This window comes from Macaca thibetana, chromosome X, assembly GCF_024542745.1.
Source record: "Macaca thibetana thibetana isolate TM-01 chromosome X, ASM2454274v1, whole genome shotgun sequence".
Lineage (NCBI taxonomy): Eukaryota > Metazoa > Chordata > Mammalia > Primates > Cercopithecidae > Macaca > Macaca thibetana.
The window spans coordinates 67,255,745-67,272,462 of record NC_065598.1 but is presented as its reverse complement, the minus strand read 5'-3'; the positions used below and the strand labels follow the sequence as shown (position 1 = coordinate 67,272,462).

The following is a 16,718-nucleotide window of genomic DNA, read 5'->3' as shown; positions in this document are numbered from 1 at the left end:
TCAGTGGTAGCTTAATAGGAATAGCATTGAATCTATAAATTACTTTTGGCAGTATGACCGTTTTCATGATATTTATTCTTCCTATCCATGAGTATAGAATTTTTTTCCATTTTGCTTGTGTCCTCGCTTATTTCCTTGAGCAGTGGTTTGTAGTTCTGCTTGAAGAGATCCTTTACATTCCTTGTAAGTTGTATTCCTAGGTATTTTATTCTCTTTGTAGCAATTGTGAATGGGATTTCACTCATGATTTGGTTCTCTGCTTGTCTATTATTGGTATATAGGAATGCTTGTGAGTTTTGCACATTGATTTTATATCCTGATAATTTGCTGAAGTTGCTTATCAGCTTAAGGAGTTTTGGGCTGAGACGATGGGGTTGTCTAAATATACAATCATGTCATCTGCAAACAGAGACAATTTGGCTTCCTCTCTTCCTATTTGAATACCACTTATTTCTTTTTCTTGCCTCATTGCCCCAGTCAAAACTTCCAATACTATGTTGAATAGGAGTGGTGAGAGAGGGCATCCTTGTCTTGTGCCAGTTTTCAAAGGGAATACTTCAGTATGATATTGGCTGTGGGTTGTCATAAATAGCTCTTATTATTTTGAGATATGTTCCATCAATACCTAGTTTATTGAGAGTTTTTAGCATGAAGGGATGTTGAATTTTATCAAAGGCCTTTTCTGCATCTATTGAGATAATCATGTGCTTTTTGTCATTGGTTCTGTTTGTGTGATGGATTGTGTTTATTGATTTGCATATGTTGAACCAGCCTTGCATCCCTGGGATGAAGCCGACTTGATCGTGGTGGATAAGGCTTTTTAATGTGCTGCTGGATTCGGTGCTGAGAAGAATGTATATTCTGTTGATTTGGGGTGGAGTGTTCTGTAGATGTCTATTAGGTCCACTTGGTCTAGAGTTGAGTTCAAGTCCTGAATATCCTTGTTAATTTTCTGTCTCGTTGATCTGTCTAATAGTGACAGTGGGGTGTTAAAGTCTTCCACTATTATTGTGTGGGAGTCTAAGTCTCTTTGTAGGTCTCTAAGAACTTGCTTTATGAATCTGGGTGCTCCTGCATTGGGTGCATATATATTTAGGATAATTAGCTCTTCTTGTTGCATTGATCCCTTTACCATTATGTAATGCCCTTCTTTGTCTTTTTTGACCTTTGTTGGTTTAAAGTCTGTTTTATCGGAGACTAGGATTGCAACCTCTGCTTTTTTTTGCTTTCCATTTGCTTGGTAAATAATCCTCCGTCCCTTTATTTTGAGTTTATGTGTGTCTTGGCATGTGAGATGGATCTCCTGAATACAGCACAGTGATGGGTCTTGACTCTTTATCCAATTTGCCAGTATTTGTCTTTTTTTTTTGAGACTAAGTCTTGCTTTGTTGCCCAGGCTGGAGTGCAGTGGGTTGATCTCAGCTCACTGCAACCTCTGCCTCCCAGGTTCAAGGGATCCTCCTGCCTCAACCTCCCAAGTAGCTGGGATTACAGACGCATGCCACCACGTCCAGCTAATTTTTTATATTTTTAGTAGAGACTGGGTTTCACTATGTTGGCCCAGCTGGTCTTGAACTCCTCACCTTGTGATCCACCCGCCTCAGCCTCCCAAAGTGCTGGGATTACAGGCGTGAGCCACTGTGCCTGGCTAGTCTGTGTCTTTTAATTGGGGCATTTAGACCATTTCCATTTAAGGTTAATACTGTTATGTGTGAATTTGATCCTGTCAACATGATGCTATCTGGTTATTTTGCTCATTAGTTGATGCAGTTTCCTCATAGTGTTGTTGGTCTTTATATTTTGGTGTGTTTTTGCAGCTGGTACCAGTTTTTCCTTTCCATATTTAGTGTTTCCTTCAGGAGCTCTTGTAAGGCAGGCCCAGTGGTGACAAAATCCCTCATCATTTGCTTGTCTGGGAAGGATTTAATTTTTTAAATTTTTTATTTTTATTATTATTTTTTGCTTATGAAGCTTTTTTTGGCTGGATATGAAATTCTGGGTTGAAAATTATTTTCTTTAAGAATGTTGAATATTGGCCCCCACTCTCTTCTGGCTTGTAGAGTTTTCATAGAGAGATCCATTGTTAGTCTGATGGGCTTCTGTTTGTGGGTAACCTGTCCTTTTTTTCTGTCTGCCCTTAACATGTTTTCCTTCGTTTCAACCTTGGAGAATCTGACGATTATGTGTCTTGGGGTTGTTCTTCTTGAGGAGTATCTTAGTAGTGTTTTCCATATTTCCTGAATTTGAATGTTGGCCTGCCTTGCTAGGTTGGGGAAGTTTGCCTGGGTGATATCCTGAAGTGTGTTTTCCAACTTGGTTCCTTTCTCCCCATCACTTTCAGGTGCACCAATCAATTGTAGGTTGGATCTTTTCACATAGTCCCATATTTCTTGGAGGCTTTGTTCATTCCTTTTCACTCTTTTTTCTCTAACCTTGTTTTCTCACTTTATTTAATTAATTTGATCTTCAATCACTGATACCCTTTCTTCCACTTGATCGGATTGGCTATCGAAGCTTGTGCATGCTTCATGTAGTTCTCGTGCCATGGTTTTCAGCTCCATCAGGTCATTGAACGTCTTCTCTACACTGTTTATTCTAGTTAGCCATTCATCTAATATTTTTTTTCAAGGTTTTTAGCTTCCTTATGATGGGTTCGAACATCCTCCTTTAGCTTGGAGAAGTTTGTTATTACTGACCTTCTGAAGCCTACTTCTGTCAGCTCGTCAAAGTCATTCTCTGTCCAGCTTTGTTCTATTGCTGGCAAGGAGCTGTGATCCTTTGGAGGAGGAGCACTCTGGTTTTTAGAATTTTCAGCTTTTCTGCTCTGGTTTCTCCCCATCTTTGTGGTTTTATCTACCTTTGGTCTTTGATGTTGGTGACCTACAGATGGGATTTTGGTGTGGATGCCCTTTCTGTTGATATTGATGCTATTCCTTTCTGTTTGTTAGTTTTCCTTCTACCAGTCAGGTCCCTCAGCTGCAGGTCTGTTGGAGTTTGCTGGAGGTTCACTCCAGACCCTGTTTGCCTCTGCGTATCAGAGGCTGCAGAACAGCAAATATTGCTGCCTGATCCTTCCTCTGGAAACTTCATCCCAGAGGGGCACCCACCTGTATGAGATGTCAGTTGGCCCCTACTGGGAGGTGTCTCCCATTTAAGCTACACGGGGGTCAGGGACCCACTTGAGGAGGCAGTCTGTCCTTTCTCCAAGCTCAAACACTGTGCTGGGAGAACCACTACTCTCTTCAGAGCTGTCAGACATGTTTAAGTGTGCAGAAGTTTCTGCTGCCTTTTGTTCAGCTATGCCTTGTCCCCAGAGGTGGAGTCTACAGAGGCAGCCGGCCTTGCTGAGCTGTGGTGGGCTCTACTGAGTTTTAGTTTCCCGGCTGCTGTGTTTACCTACTGAAGCCTCAGCAATGGTGGATGCCCCTTCCCCTGCCAGGCTGATGCCTTGCAGTTTGACCTCAAGGTGCTGTGCCAGCAGTGATCAAGGCTCTGTCAGTGTGGGACCTGCCAAGCCAGGCATGGGACACAATCTCCTGGTGTGCTGTTTGCTAAGACTGTTGGAAAAGCAGAGTAGTTGGGCGGGAGTGTCCCGTTTTTCCAGGTACTGTCAGTCATGGCTTCCCTTGGCTAGGAAAGGGAAATCCCCTGACCCCTTGTGCTTTTTGGGTGAGGTGATGCCCTGACCTGCTTTGGCTCACCCTCTGTGGGCTGCACCCACTGTCCAACCAGTCCCAATGAGATGAACCAGGTACCTCAGTTGGAAATACAGAAATCTGTGTCGATCATGCTGGGAGCTGCATACCAGAGCTGTTCCTATTTGGCCATCTTGGAATGGAATCCTGAATTAACCTCATTATCATTATATAATGACCTTTGTCTCTTAGTTTTTTTCATGAAATCTGTTTTTTCTGACGTAAATGTCGATACTCCTGCTCTTTTTTGGTTTCCATTGACATGGAATATCTTTTTCCATCCCTTTATTTTCAGTCTATGTGTGTCTTTATATGTGAAGTGTGTTTTTTGTAGGCAAGAGATCAATGGGTTTTGTTTTTTCAATTTAGCCACTCTATGTCTTTTGATTGGAGAGGTTAGTCCATTTACATTAAATGTTATTATTGATAAGTAAGAACTTACTCCTGCCATTTTGTTATTTATTTTCTGGTTGTTTTGTGGTCTTCTCTTCCTTCTTTCCTTCCTGTCTTCCTTTAGTGAAGGTGATTTTCTCTGGTGACATGATTTAGTTTCTTGCTTTTTTATTTTTTGTGTGTTCATTGTATATTTTTAGGTTTGTAGTTACCATGAGTCTTGCAATACTATCTTATAACTCATTATTTTAACCTGATAGCAACTTAGCACTCTGTATAAACAAACAAACAAACAAGGAAAAAGAAAACGAATAAAACTAATAAAAAGCTTATGACTTAACTTCATCCTCCTGCTTTTTAACTTTTTTGTTATTTTTATTTATATCTTATTGTACTATTTCTGGAAAAGTTGTATTTATTATTTTTCATTGGTTCATTGTTTATTCATTCTGCTGAGGGTAGTTTACACACCACAGTTACAGTGTTAAAATAATTGTGTTATAACAGTGTTACTTTTTTGTTGTTGTTGTACTTACTATTACCAGTGAAGTTTGTACTTTCAGATAATTTTTTTTTTTGAGACGGAGTCTCACTCTTGTCGCCCAGGTTGGAGTGCAATGGTGCCGACTTGGCTCACTGCAACCACCGCCTCCTGGGTTCAAGCAATTCTCCTGCCTCACCCTCCCGAGTAGCTGGGATTACAGATGTCTGCCACCACTCCCGGCTAATTTTTGTGGTTTTTGGTAGAGACGGGGTTTCACCATGTTGGCCAGGCTCGTCTCAAACTCCTGAGCTCAGGTGACCTGCCCACTTCGGCCTCCCAGAGTTCTGGGATTACAGGGATGAGCCACCATGCCCTGCCCAGATTATTATTTTTTTATTTTTATTTTTATTTTTTTTTGAGATGGAGTCTTGCTCTGTAGCCCAGGCTGGAGTGCAGTGGCCGGATCTCAGCTCACTGCAAGCTCTGCCTCCTGGGTTCACGCCATTCTCCTGGCTCAGCCTCCCGAGTAGCTGGGACTACAGGCGCCCGCCACCTCGCCCGGCTAGTTTTTTTGTATTTTTTAGTAGAGATGGGGTTTCACTGTGTTAGCCAGGATGGTCTCGATCTCCTGACCTCGTGATCCACCCGTCTTGGCCTCCCAAAGTGCTGGGATTACAGGCTTGAGCCACCGTGCCCGGCCCAGATTATTTTTTATTGCTCATTATTGTTATGAGAGAGGATCGAAATCCTCTCTTTAGCATTTCTTGTAAGGCAAGTCTGGTGTTGATGAAATCCCTCAGCTTTTGTTTGTCTGGGAAAGTCTTTCTCCTTTATGTCTGAGGGATATTTTCACTGGATATACTATTCTAGGGTAAAAGTTTTTTTCCCTCAGCACTTTGAATATGTCATGCCAGTCTCTCCTGGCCTATAAGGTTTCCACTGAAAAGTCTGCTGCCAGACATATTGGAGCTCCATTGCATGTGATTCGTTTCTTTTCTCTTGCTGCTTTTAGGATCTTTTCTTTATCCTTGAACTTTGGGAGTTTGATTATTATTTCATGCCTTGAGGTGGTCTTCTTGGGTTAAATCTACTAGGTGTTCTATAACCTTTTGTACTTGGATATTGATATCTTTCTCTAGGTTTGGGAAGTTCTCTGTTCTCTGTTATCCCTTTGAATAAACTTTCTACCCCTATCTCTTTCTCTTCCTTCTCTTTAAGGCCAGTAACTCTTAGCTTTTCTCTTTTGTGGCTATTTTCTAGATCCTGCAGGTGTGCTTCATTGTTTTTTATTCTTTTTTTCTTTTGTCTCCTCTGACTGTGTATTTTCAAATAGCTTGTCTTCAAGCTCACTAAATCTTTCTGTTGCTTGATGGATTCTGCTGTTAAAGGACTCTGATGCCTTCTTCAGTATGCCAATTGCATTTTTAGTTCTAGAATTTCTGATTAAATTATTTCAATCTCTTTGCTGAATTTAGCTGGTAGAATTCTAAATTCCTTCTCTGTGTTATATTGCTTTGAGTTTCCTCAACACAGCTATTTTGAATTATCTCTCTGAAAGGTCACATGTCTCTGTTTCTTCAGGTTGGTCCCTGGTGCCTTATTTAGTTCATTTGGTGAGGTCATGTTTTCCTGAATGGTGTTGATGCTTATAGATGTTCTTTGGTGTCTGGGCGTTGAAGAGTTAGGTCTTTATTGTAGTCTTCACTGTCTGGGCTTATTTGTATCTGTCCTTCTTTGGAAGGCTTTCCAGATACTTGAAAAGACTTTAGTGTTGTGATCTAAGCTGTATCTGCTTTAGGGGGCACCCCAAGTACAGTAATGTTTTGTTTCTTGCAGACTCATAGAGGAACCACCTTGGTGGCCTTCCATAAGATCCAGAATCATTCTCTAGATTACCCAGCAGAGGCTTTTCTCTCTCTTACTTTCTCCCAGAGTCTCTCTCTCTGTGCTGAGAGCCTGGATCTGGGGGAGGGTGACAGAAGCATCCCCATGGCCACCACTGCCGAGACTGAAGCTAACGGAGTACTGGGTCTCCCGCAAGGCCTGCTGTAACCACCTTTGTAACCAAGGCCCGCTGCTACCACCTTTTTTCACTCAAGGCCCTAGAGCTCTACAATCAGCAGGTGGTGAAACCAGCCAGGCTTTTGTCTTTCTCTTAAGGGTGTGGAGTTCTCCCAGGCCCTGGGTGGGTCCAGAGATGCTGTCTGGGAGCCAGGACCTGGAGATGGAAACCTTAGACGTCTACCTGGTGCACTAATTTACTGTGGTTGAGCTGGTGTTGAAACCACCAGACAAAGTCCTTCCCACTCTTCCCTCCTTTTTCCCCAGGCAGAGGAGTCTGTCCCTGTGGGGATGAGTCCCAGGCCTGGAAGATTCACCAGAAGCTGACTGAAGAGCCCTTGGGCCTTAAGTAAACATTGGCAGTAGCCTGGCATTACTCCCCATGGGCGATGGGGCCTTGCTGCTGTGGGCCTTGGGCAAGACTCTGAGATGTGTTGGCTTCAGGTGTGAACCACTGCATTCACAGTTATCCTTTAGTCTCTAAGTTTAGTGTTCTGAATGTGACTAGATAGGTTTCCTCACCAGAATCAAGTTGGAAATTCCTTTGTGATTAGCATGATATTGTCAGCTCTTGCCTCCCTCCACCCCCAGCCAATTGCCTTCCAAAACTTAACATTGCTTTATCTTCTGATGAGCCCAGTTTGTAGGCTTAGGTTTGCTCTATTCTCTGAGCTTGTTCTATCCAAAGGAAGAAAGAATAGCAGCATTGGTTTGGATTAAGTTATACTGGCCATCAGATTTGAGCTTTAACATACTAGGGGCATATTCTAGGCACCTGTTTAGCTTTGGAGTTGTATCATTTCTTTTTTTATTGTGGTAAGAACATTTAATATGAGATTTGCTGTCAGCAAAATTTTAAGTATACATAATTATTGACTGTAAGTATAGTATTGTATAGCAGATCTGTAGCGCTTATTCATCTTGCTTGACTGAAACTTTATGCCCGTTGCTTAGTAACTCTCTATTATCCCTTTCCCCCAGCCCTTGGAAACCACCATTCAACTCTTTGGTTCTATGAATTTGACTATTTCAGGTATTTCATGTAAGTGGAACCATGCAGTATTTGTCTTGCGACTAGTTTATTTCATTTAGTATAATGTCCTCAAGGTTCATCCATATTGTCACATATTATGGAATTTCCTTCTTTTTGAAGACTAAATGGCATTTTATTGTGTGTATATACCACATTTTCTTTATCCATTCATTTGCTGGTGGACATTTATGTCATTTCCACATCTTGGCTATTGTGAATAGTGCTATAGCGAACATGGGAGTGCTAATATCTCTTCAAGACCCCCACTTCAATTCATGTGGATAAATACCCAGAAGTGTAATTGCTGTATCATATGCGAGTTGTATTTTTAATTTTTTGAAGAACCTTCATACTGTGTTCCATAGCAGCTGCACCATTTTGCCATCCTACCAACAGTGTACAAGAGTTCCAATTTCTCTACATCCTCACCAGTACTTCTTATTTTCTTTCCTTCTCTTCTTTCTTTCTTTCTTTCTTTCTTTCTTTCTTTCTTTCTTTCTTTCTTTCTTTCTTTCTTTCTTTCTTTCTTTCTTTCTTTCTTTCTTTCTTTCTTTCTTTCTTTCTTTCTTTCTTTCTTTCTTTTCTTTTCTTTTTTTGTGGCAGTGTCTCACTCTCACCCAGGATGGAGTATAGTGGCACGGTCTTGGCTCACTGCAACCTCCGCCTCCCAGGTTTGAGCAATTCTCCTGCCTCAGCCTCCCAAGTACCTGGCACTATAGGTGGCGCCACCATGCCCAGCTAATTTTTGTATTTTTAGTAGAGACAGGTTTTACCATGTTGCTCAGGCTGGTCTCGAACTCCTGGCCTCAAGTGATCCACCTACCTCGGCCTCCCAATGTGTTGGGATTATAGGTATAAGCCACTGCGTCTGGCCTTATTTTCTATTTTTTTTTTTTGATACTGGTTATCTTAATGGATGTGAGGTGATATATCATTGTAATTTTAAATTTTAGTTTGCATTTCCCTGATGATTAGTGATGTTGAAATTTTTTTCCATATACCTGTTGGCCATTTGTATATCTTCTTGGAGAAATTTTTGGTACTTTAAAATATTTTCTATCTCTTTGTTGAAATTCTCACTTTGTTCATGCATTGTTCTCTTGACCTCAGTCAGCATCTTCATGAGAGTTGTTTTAATTCTCTGTCAGATAAATTATATAGCTCTATTTAATTAGGGTTGGTTTATGCAGATTATCTTGTTCCTTTGTTTGGAACATCTTCGCCTGGTTCTTCATTTTCCTTGACCCACTGTTGGTGCCTGTGTGTTAGATAAATAAGGCACCTCTCTCATTCTTCATCGACTTGTCTTGTACAGGAAACGGGCCCCACCAATTAGCCTTGCCAGAGATTCTGGGGGCCTCTACCACCTCTTTCTCTCCCCAGAGAGAAGCTGGAGGCTGTGGTTTTTGTCTGCTTGTTCTGGGCTGAGCCAGAGTGGAGAGCCATGGCATGTACCAGCACAAGCCACTGTCTCCTGTTCTCCCCTGAGCACCTAGAGTTTGCCGGACCGATCAGAGCCTCAAAACTAGAGAGATACATACAAGTTCTTTTGGCAGCCCTGGAGAAGTTGGGGCACTAGAGGCACAGATCAACTCTTTCCCTCCCCACCAGGAAGCAGAGAGCTGGGGCTTTTCATCTGTGGAGGTGTGTCATTTCTGCTTGTCATGATTTTCATGAGGTTAGCCTGCCCTGCATCCATTCCTAGTTACCCTCCAGGATCAGGACATTGCTCAGAACTACAATACACTGCTGTGAATAGATCTGTTGGAACTATGGTACATGCAGTTCCATCTGACTTCTGCTTTATGACTTGCTGCTTGGATTCTCTTGTACCATATCCAATTTGTCATTTGGGACTTCCTGGAACATTATATAGGAAAAATTATTATCTTTGTGACTGTGGATAGAAATTACGATTTACAATGTAATTTTAGTGTATGACTAAACCTGTTTGCCTGCTTTTGCCAGGCCCTTTTGACACCATTTTAGATATTTTGACTGTCCTCATTCAAACCAACCTCTGCAGTTTGAATAGTTTTCTTTAGCCCACAATCAGAGCTATAGTGTAGTGCTCTGAATGCTTTTGGCTCATTTCTTTCTTCTCTGCTATTTTTCAGTTGTCTGAGTGTCCTAGCTTGTCACTTGTTCCAGATCCTTGCTGATAGAACCAGTATAGTGGAAAATACAAGATTTCAAATCAGAAAGCCTGAATTCAAGTCCTAGCTTACTACTTTCTATTTTATTACCATCAAGAAGTTACTTTATCCAGCAAAGAGGCCTGATTTTTTAAAAAGTCACTTCATTTTGTTAAAACTTAGTTTCCACATCTTATGAAATAAAAATATCTTCCTTACAGAATAGATTGAAGATTAAATGAGAATGCATATGCAAAAGATTTGAGCCTGGAAAACAATATGCAAATGTTAATTTTATTGTCATTTCTGGTTCTTTTCTCACTAAAGAAGTTGCATATAATTATTGTGACTTAGAGTAAAATCTTGAATTGATCTTGGCAGGTCTTTGAGCTGCTTTGAGTTTTGAATGACTGGTTGAGCTGATGGAGGTCACAGGGAAAGACTTGGCAGGACAGTTGATAGATTTTTGCATGTTGTAACAGAAGCTCCCTTCCTCAAGGACAGGGAAAATGTTTATTTTCTATTATACTGTACCTAGAAAGTTATCTACTTAATCAGCATTAATTGATACAGATTAACATGATTGCCTCAATCGAGTGACCCCTCCAGTTTTAACTAGGATGCATCTCATTTAAATTAAATGGACTGAAATCATGTTGTAAATCATAGTTTCTTTCTGTAACCAGGAAAATAATTTAATGATTTTTTCAAAATGTACAGTCTTGCTTGATAAAACCTTAATACAGTTTGCTGTCTTCTCATCTCAGGAGTAGACTGCATTTTGTATTTGAAACAGAGTCTCTGTCACTCAGGCTGGAGTGTGATGGCGTGATCACAGCTCACTGTAGCTTCAACCTCCCAGGCTCAAGCGATCCTCCCACCTCAGCCACCCGAGTAGCTGGGACCACAGTTGTGGGCTACCATGCCTAGCTAATTTAATTAATTTATTTGTAAAGATGGGGGTCTCCCTATATTGCCCAGGGTAGTCTCGAACTCCTGGGCTCAAGCAATCCTCTTGCGTTGGCCTCCCAAATTGCTGGAATTACAAGCATGAGACACTTTGCCCAGCCGTAGACTGCATTTATAGAAGTTATTTTCATCGGGTGCAGTGGCACACACCTGTAATGCCAGCTACTCGGATGGGAGAATCACTTAAGCCCAAGAGTTTGAGGCCAGGGTGGGCAACATAGCAAGATCCTGTCTCAAAACAAAGACAGAAACAAAAAAATAGATTTTCTTTTCTGAGCTTCTCCCAGATGCAAATCTCTTCTTTATAGTGTAACTCTCAACCTTTCAGCTGTGTGATCTCTATCACTTACCCAGTTTTGCTGACTGCATTTTATCCTTGAAGGACTGCAATGCTGTCATTGCCTCAGCTGGTGTCAGTGAAGTTGCTCAGCTGAATAACACTGAAAATATGTTTTGAAAGGACCAGAATTATTTAGACAAAAATGAGTTAATAAAACATTAACCACTTAAGAGAACATTCACAAATCAAAATATATGTCTTCATAGTCTCATAAACTAACCAGAAACTATTATTGGTATTCTACAATAATATCTTAGGATTTTTTTTTCTTTTTTTTTGAGAGACAAGGTCTTGCTCTGTCACCCAGTTGGAGTGCCGTGGCTTGATCATAGCTTAACTGCAGCTTCCACCTCCTGGGCTGGAGTGATCCTCTCACCTCAGCCATCGAGTAACTGGAACTACAGGTGTGAGCCACCACACCCAGCTAATTTTTAAGTTTTTTGTGGAGATGAAGTCTCACTATGTTCCCCAGGCTGGTCTCAAACTCCTGAGCTCAAGCAATCTACCTGCCTCAGCCTCCCAAACTGTTAGGATTACAGGCATGAGCCACCACGGCTGGCCAGGCTGTTTTTTTTTTAAAAAGGAACTCAAATTAAAAACGTATATTGGTGGCATGTGCTTGTAATCCCAGCTACTCAGGAGGCTGAGGCAGGAGAATTGCTTGAACCTGGGAGGCGGAGATTGCAGTGAGCCAAGATCGGCCACTGCACTCCAGCCTAGGTGACAGAGTGAGACTCTGACTTCAAAACAAAACAAACAAATGAAAGTTTATATTGGGGTTTTGTTTTCTTCTCAAAAATATTTTTTAAAATCTGTTTTTAAACAATATTTGTATTTTTAAAAACATCAATTTTAAAATCTCCCTGATTCTGCTATCAATATTTTGAGCAAGGTCTATATAAATATATGTCCCTCAGCCCAATACTTACCTAATCTTAGAGGAGTCAAGATATTAATAGCAGTCTTTCCATTAAACAACTTATGGGAGAAAGAAAGAGGATTTTTTTCTTTTTTCTTTTCTTTTTTTGTTTTTTGTTTTTTTGTTTTTTTAGATGGAGTCTTGTTCCGTTGCCCAGGCTGGAGTGCAGTGGTCAATCTCAGCTCACTGCAACCTCTGCCTCCTGGGTTCAAGCGATTCTCCTGTCTCACCTTCTAGAGTAGCTGGGACTGCAGGCACGCACCACCATGCCTGGCTAATTTTTGTATTTTTTCTTTTCATATATATTTTTTCACCTAAAGTATTTAAAATATGTGGTATTTTAACATAATTGAACATAATTTGCTTTGTGAAGTCTTTATTTGAATCTATAGTCTTATGTTTAGCTAGAATTTTGATTTTTAATTTTTATTTTTATGAGTACATAGTAGGTGTATATATTTATGGGATACATGAGATATTTTGATACAGACATACAATGTGTAATAATCACATCAGGGTAAATAGGATATCCATCACCTCAAGCATTTGTTTAATTGAAATTTTTGTAGCTGATTTATTTTTTATTGTAGCAAGGTAAAAGTTCTGTTTATTTTAGCAGCTTAAAAATCTTTTAGAAGGTGCTTTTATGGTACTGTTATGAATATTAATAACATTTTTGCTAATCTGAGGCTCAGGAATGTTGCAATAAATTAGAACTATGTAGCTTATGGACACTTATGTCACATGAGTTTGAAAAAAATTTTTTGATAATATGAAAGGCATCAATTGAGATTCTACATCATGCTTATTGTTTAGTTTTAGGGTTTTTTTTTTTTTTTTTTTTTGAGACACAGTCTTGCTCTGTTGTCCAGGCTGGAATTCAGTGGCACGATTTGAGCTAACTACAACCTCAACCTCCAGGCTCAAACAATTCTTATGCCTCAGCCACCCCAGTAGCTGGGATTACAGGCGAGCACATCACACCCAGCTAATTTTTGTATTTTTAATAGAGATGGGGTTTTGCCATGTTGACCAGGCTGGTCTCGAATTCCTGGTCTGAAGTGATCCGCCTGCCTCAGCCTCCCAACGTGCTGGGATTACAAGCATGAGCCACTGCGCCTGACCTAGTTTTAGTGGTTTTTTTTTTGTTTTTGTTTTTTGTTTTTTTTAAATGGTGTCTTGCTATGTTGCCCAGCCTGTTTCAAACTCCTGGGCTCAAGGGATCCTCCTGCCACAGCCACCTGAGTAGTTGGTACTACAGGCGTGGAACATTGTGCACAGCTAATGCTTGGGTTTTAAGGAATTCCATGGCCTAGTAAGATTCAGCTATGTGGAGTCTGGAGCTGAGACCATTTAGAAAATGGTGACATCATTTGTGCAGATTCAATAGCTGGTTAATGTTGTTGCTAATTGAGCATGTCATTTTTTTTTTTTCTCACAAAGTAAGGTCAAGACTTCAGAGCCAGCAGTTTGCTATGTCTGTCTAATGCTTGAAAATATTAATAAGTTTTTCAGTTTTACAGGGCACATATCCAGATCTTTCAGATTTTCTACATTTTCTAGTTTTGAAGACACTGTTAAGTTCAGTTTTGTAGGGTTTTTTTGTTTGTTTTAGAGAAAGGGTCTCACTCTGTAGCCCTTGCTGGATGGAGTACAGTGGCAGGATCATAGCTCACCGTATTCTTGAACTCCTGGACTCAAGTGATCCTCCCAACTCAGCCTTTGGACTAGCTAGGACTAAAGATGTGTGCCACCATGCTTGGCCTGTTTTGTACTTTTAATATTACCTAATAACTTTACTATTAGTGAAGTCAATGCATTTTCCTTTCTGAGAATGAATAATGATTACGTTATAAACAAGTGACTCCCAAAGAATGCAAATTTTATTTGAAAATTATACTCTTGCTTAAATAAACTTTAAATCTCCAGTTTGGTTTTACTCTAAGGATCAAGTTCCTTCATGCTATATTCATTTGGCCAATGATTTAGGAATAGGTTTAAAAATGATTTGCTACTTTTAGCCAATGGTAATAGTTCACAGCACATTTATCATCCATTGTTATTTCAGAAGTTGTTGAAAACCTGGTTGCAAGTGATAATTCACCTAACATACCAGAGGCAATTGATAGACTCTTCAGAGACATAACAAATATCAACAGGGAGTCTATGGCTGAAATAACAGATGCTCAGGTTAGTATAAAAATAATTCTGTTTATGACAAGTTTTGATAATTCTTCATTTTAACCAATGTATTATATAGATAAAAAAGTAGTCTTAACCCTTGCTAAACATATAAAAATCTATTTTTGGATGTTCACACCTAATTTAGGGGAAAAAAATTTTAGAAACCAATGGAAAAATATGTGCTCAAGTTTAAACATTTATTATTTATTAGTAATGTTATATATTATTAATATTTATTAACCTCTCCAGGCTTCAGTTTTCTCATCTGTTAAATGATAATAGTAATACCCACCTCTAAGTGTTGTTGTGAATAGTAAACAAAATAACATACATAAGGTCCTGGGCACACACGAGTTCTCTTTTCCTTCCCTTTGCAGCAAAGTAGTGGAGCCACCCAGTAGTGGAGAACTCAGGTGACTATAAGCCTTCAGAAGTGCTTTTTTGGGGGGTAATTTTCTAATGTTTAAATGAAGGTCTGTTACTTACTTAATATGGAAATTGTCTTGAGGCTTGAAACACTTTTGAGAACATTTACCTTGGGCAAATACTTGCATTTTGGTGATTACTTATATGGAAAGGTGAGAAGAAAGTTTATTGTAAATCTCTCTTCCTCTTTATATATATATGTATCTATATATGTATGTATGTGTTTATGTATATATAAATACCTTTATTTAGATATAATTTACATACCATGCAATTCACCCATTTCAAGTATGCAATTCAATAGTTTTTAGTATTTCCCAGAGTTGTTGTGCACCTATCACCACGGTTAGTTAATTTTAGAATATTTTCACCACCTCAAAAAGAAACCACGCCCATTCACAAACACTCTCCATTTCCTCCCATCCCCTTCCCTCCCTCACCCTCAGCCCTAGGTAACCGCTAATCTACTTTTGGTCTCTATGGTTTTGCCTAATGAGGACATTTTATGTAAATAAAATCATACAATGTGTGGTTTACTGACTGCTTTCACTTAGCCCCATGTTTTCAAAGTTCATCCATGTTGTTGCATGTATTTGTACTTCATACATTTTTATGACTGAATAATATCCCATTGTATGGCTATACCATATTTTGTTTGTGCATTCATCTATTGATGAACGTTTTCATTGCTTCCACCTTTTGGCTATTATGAATAATCCTGCTATAAATACTCATGTACAGATTTTTATGTTTTTATTTTTCTTAGGTTTGTACCTAAGAATGAAATTGCTGGGCCATGTGTTAACTCTAAACTTTTGATGAACTACCAGATTGTTTTCCAAAATGGCTGTACCATTTTACATTCCCACTAGCAGTATAAGAGGGATCCAGTTGGTGGTGACTCATGCCTGTAATCCCAGCACTTTGGGAGGCCAAGGCAGGTGGATCACGAGGCCAGGAGATCAAGACCATCCTGGCTAACACCGTGAAACCCCGTCTCTACTAAAAATACAAAAATTAGCTGGGTGTGGTGGCGGGTGCCTGTAGTTCCAGCTACTCGGGAGGTTGAGGCAGGAGAATGGTGTGAACCCGGGAGGTGGAGCTTGCAGTGAGCCAAGATCACACCACAGAACTCCAGCCTGGGCAAGAGAGCGAGACTCCGCCTCAAAAAAAAAAAAAAAAAAAAAGAGGGATAGAGGGATCCAGTTTTTCCACCTCCTTGCTGACATTTTTCATTATTTGTCTTTTTGGTTATAGTCATTTTAGTGGGTTTGAAGTGTTATCTTATCTCGTTGTGTTTTTTATTGTGGTAAAACACACATAACATAAAATTTACTGTCTTAATCATTTTTAGGTGTATAGTTCCCTTGTGTTAAGTATGTTCACATTGTGCAGCCATTCTCCAGAACCCTTTTCATCTTGCAAAACTGAAACTCTGTACTCATTAAGCAACTCCCCCTTGCCCTCTAAAATTCTTATGAATTTTGAGATCAGCTTGTCAACCACCATTCTACTTTCTGTCTCTATAAATTTGACTACTCTCAGTACCTCATGTAAGTGGAATCATATAATAATTGTCTTTTTGTGACTGGTTTATTTCTCTTAGTACAATGTCTTCCAGGTTCATCCGTGTTGCAGCATGTGTCAGAATTTTCTTCCTTTTTAAGACTGAATAATCCATTGTATGTGTATACCACATTTTGTTTATCCATTCATTTGTTGATGGACACTTGGGTTGCATCTACCTTTTGCCTATTGTGAATAATGTTGCTATGAGCATTGGTATGGAAATTTCTGATCAAGTCCCTGCATTCAATTCTTTTGGATATACACCCAGAATTGGAATTGCTGTATCATACGACAATTCTGTTTTTAATTTTTCGAGCAACCGCCATACTGTTTTCCATAGCAACTATAGCATTTTACATTTCTATTAATAGTGAACAAGGGTACCAGTTTCTTCACATTATCACCAATACTTGTTGTTCTGTTTTTTTATTGATAGTAGTCATCCTAGTACTGTGAGGTGGTATCTCAGTTTTTTATTTTATTTATTTATTTATTTTTTAGACTATCACA

General features: G+C 39.6%; 1 protein-coding gene across 1 annotated transcript in view; it reads left to right on the top strand.

The window, feature by feature from the left end:
- The window catches only part of TEX11 (testis expressed 11), a 323,712-nt gene that overhangs the window by 19,039 nt on the left and 287,955 nt on the right, over positions 1-16,718 (top strand). The window contains exon 3 of the mRNA XM_050776219.1: positions 14,098-14,219. Within this exon, the coding sequence (XP_050632176.1) occupies positions 14,098-14,219 (122 nt within the window). The remainder of the gene's footprint in view (positions 1-14,097; positions 14,220-16,718) is intronic.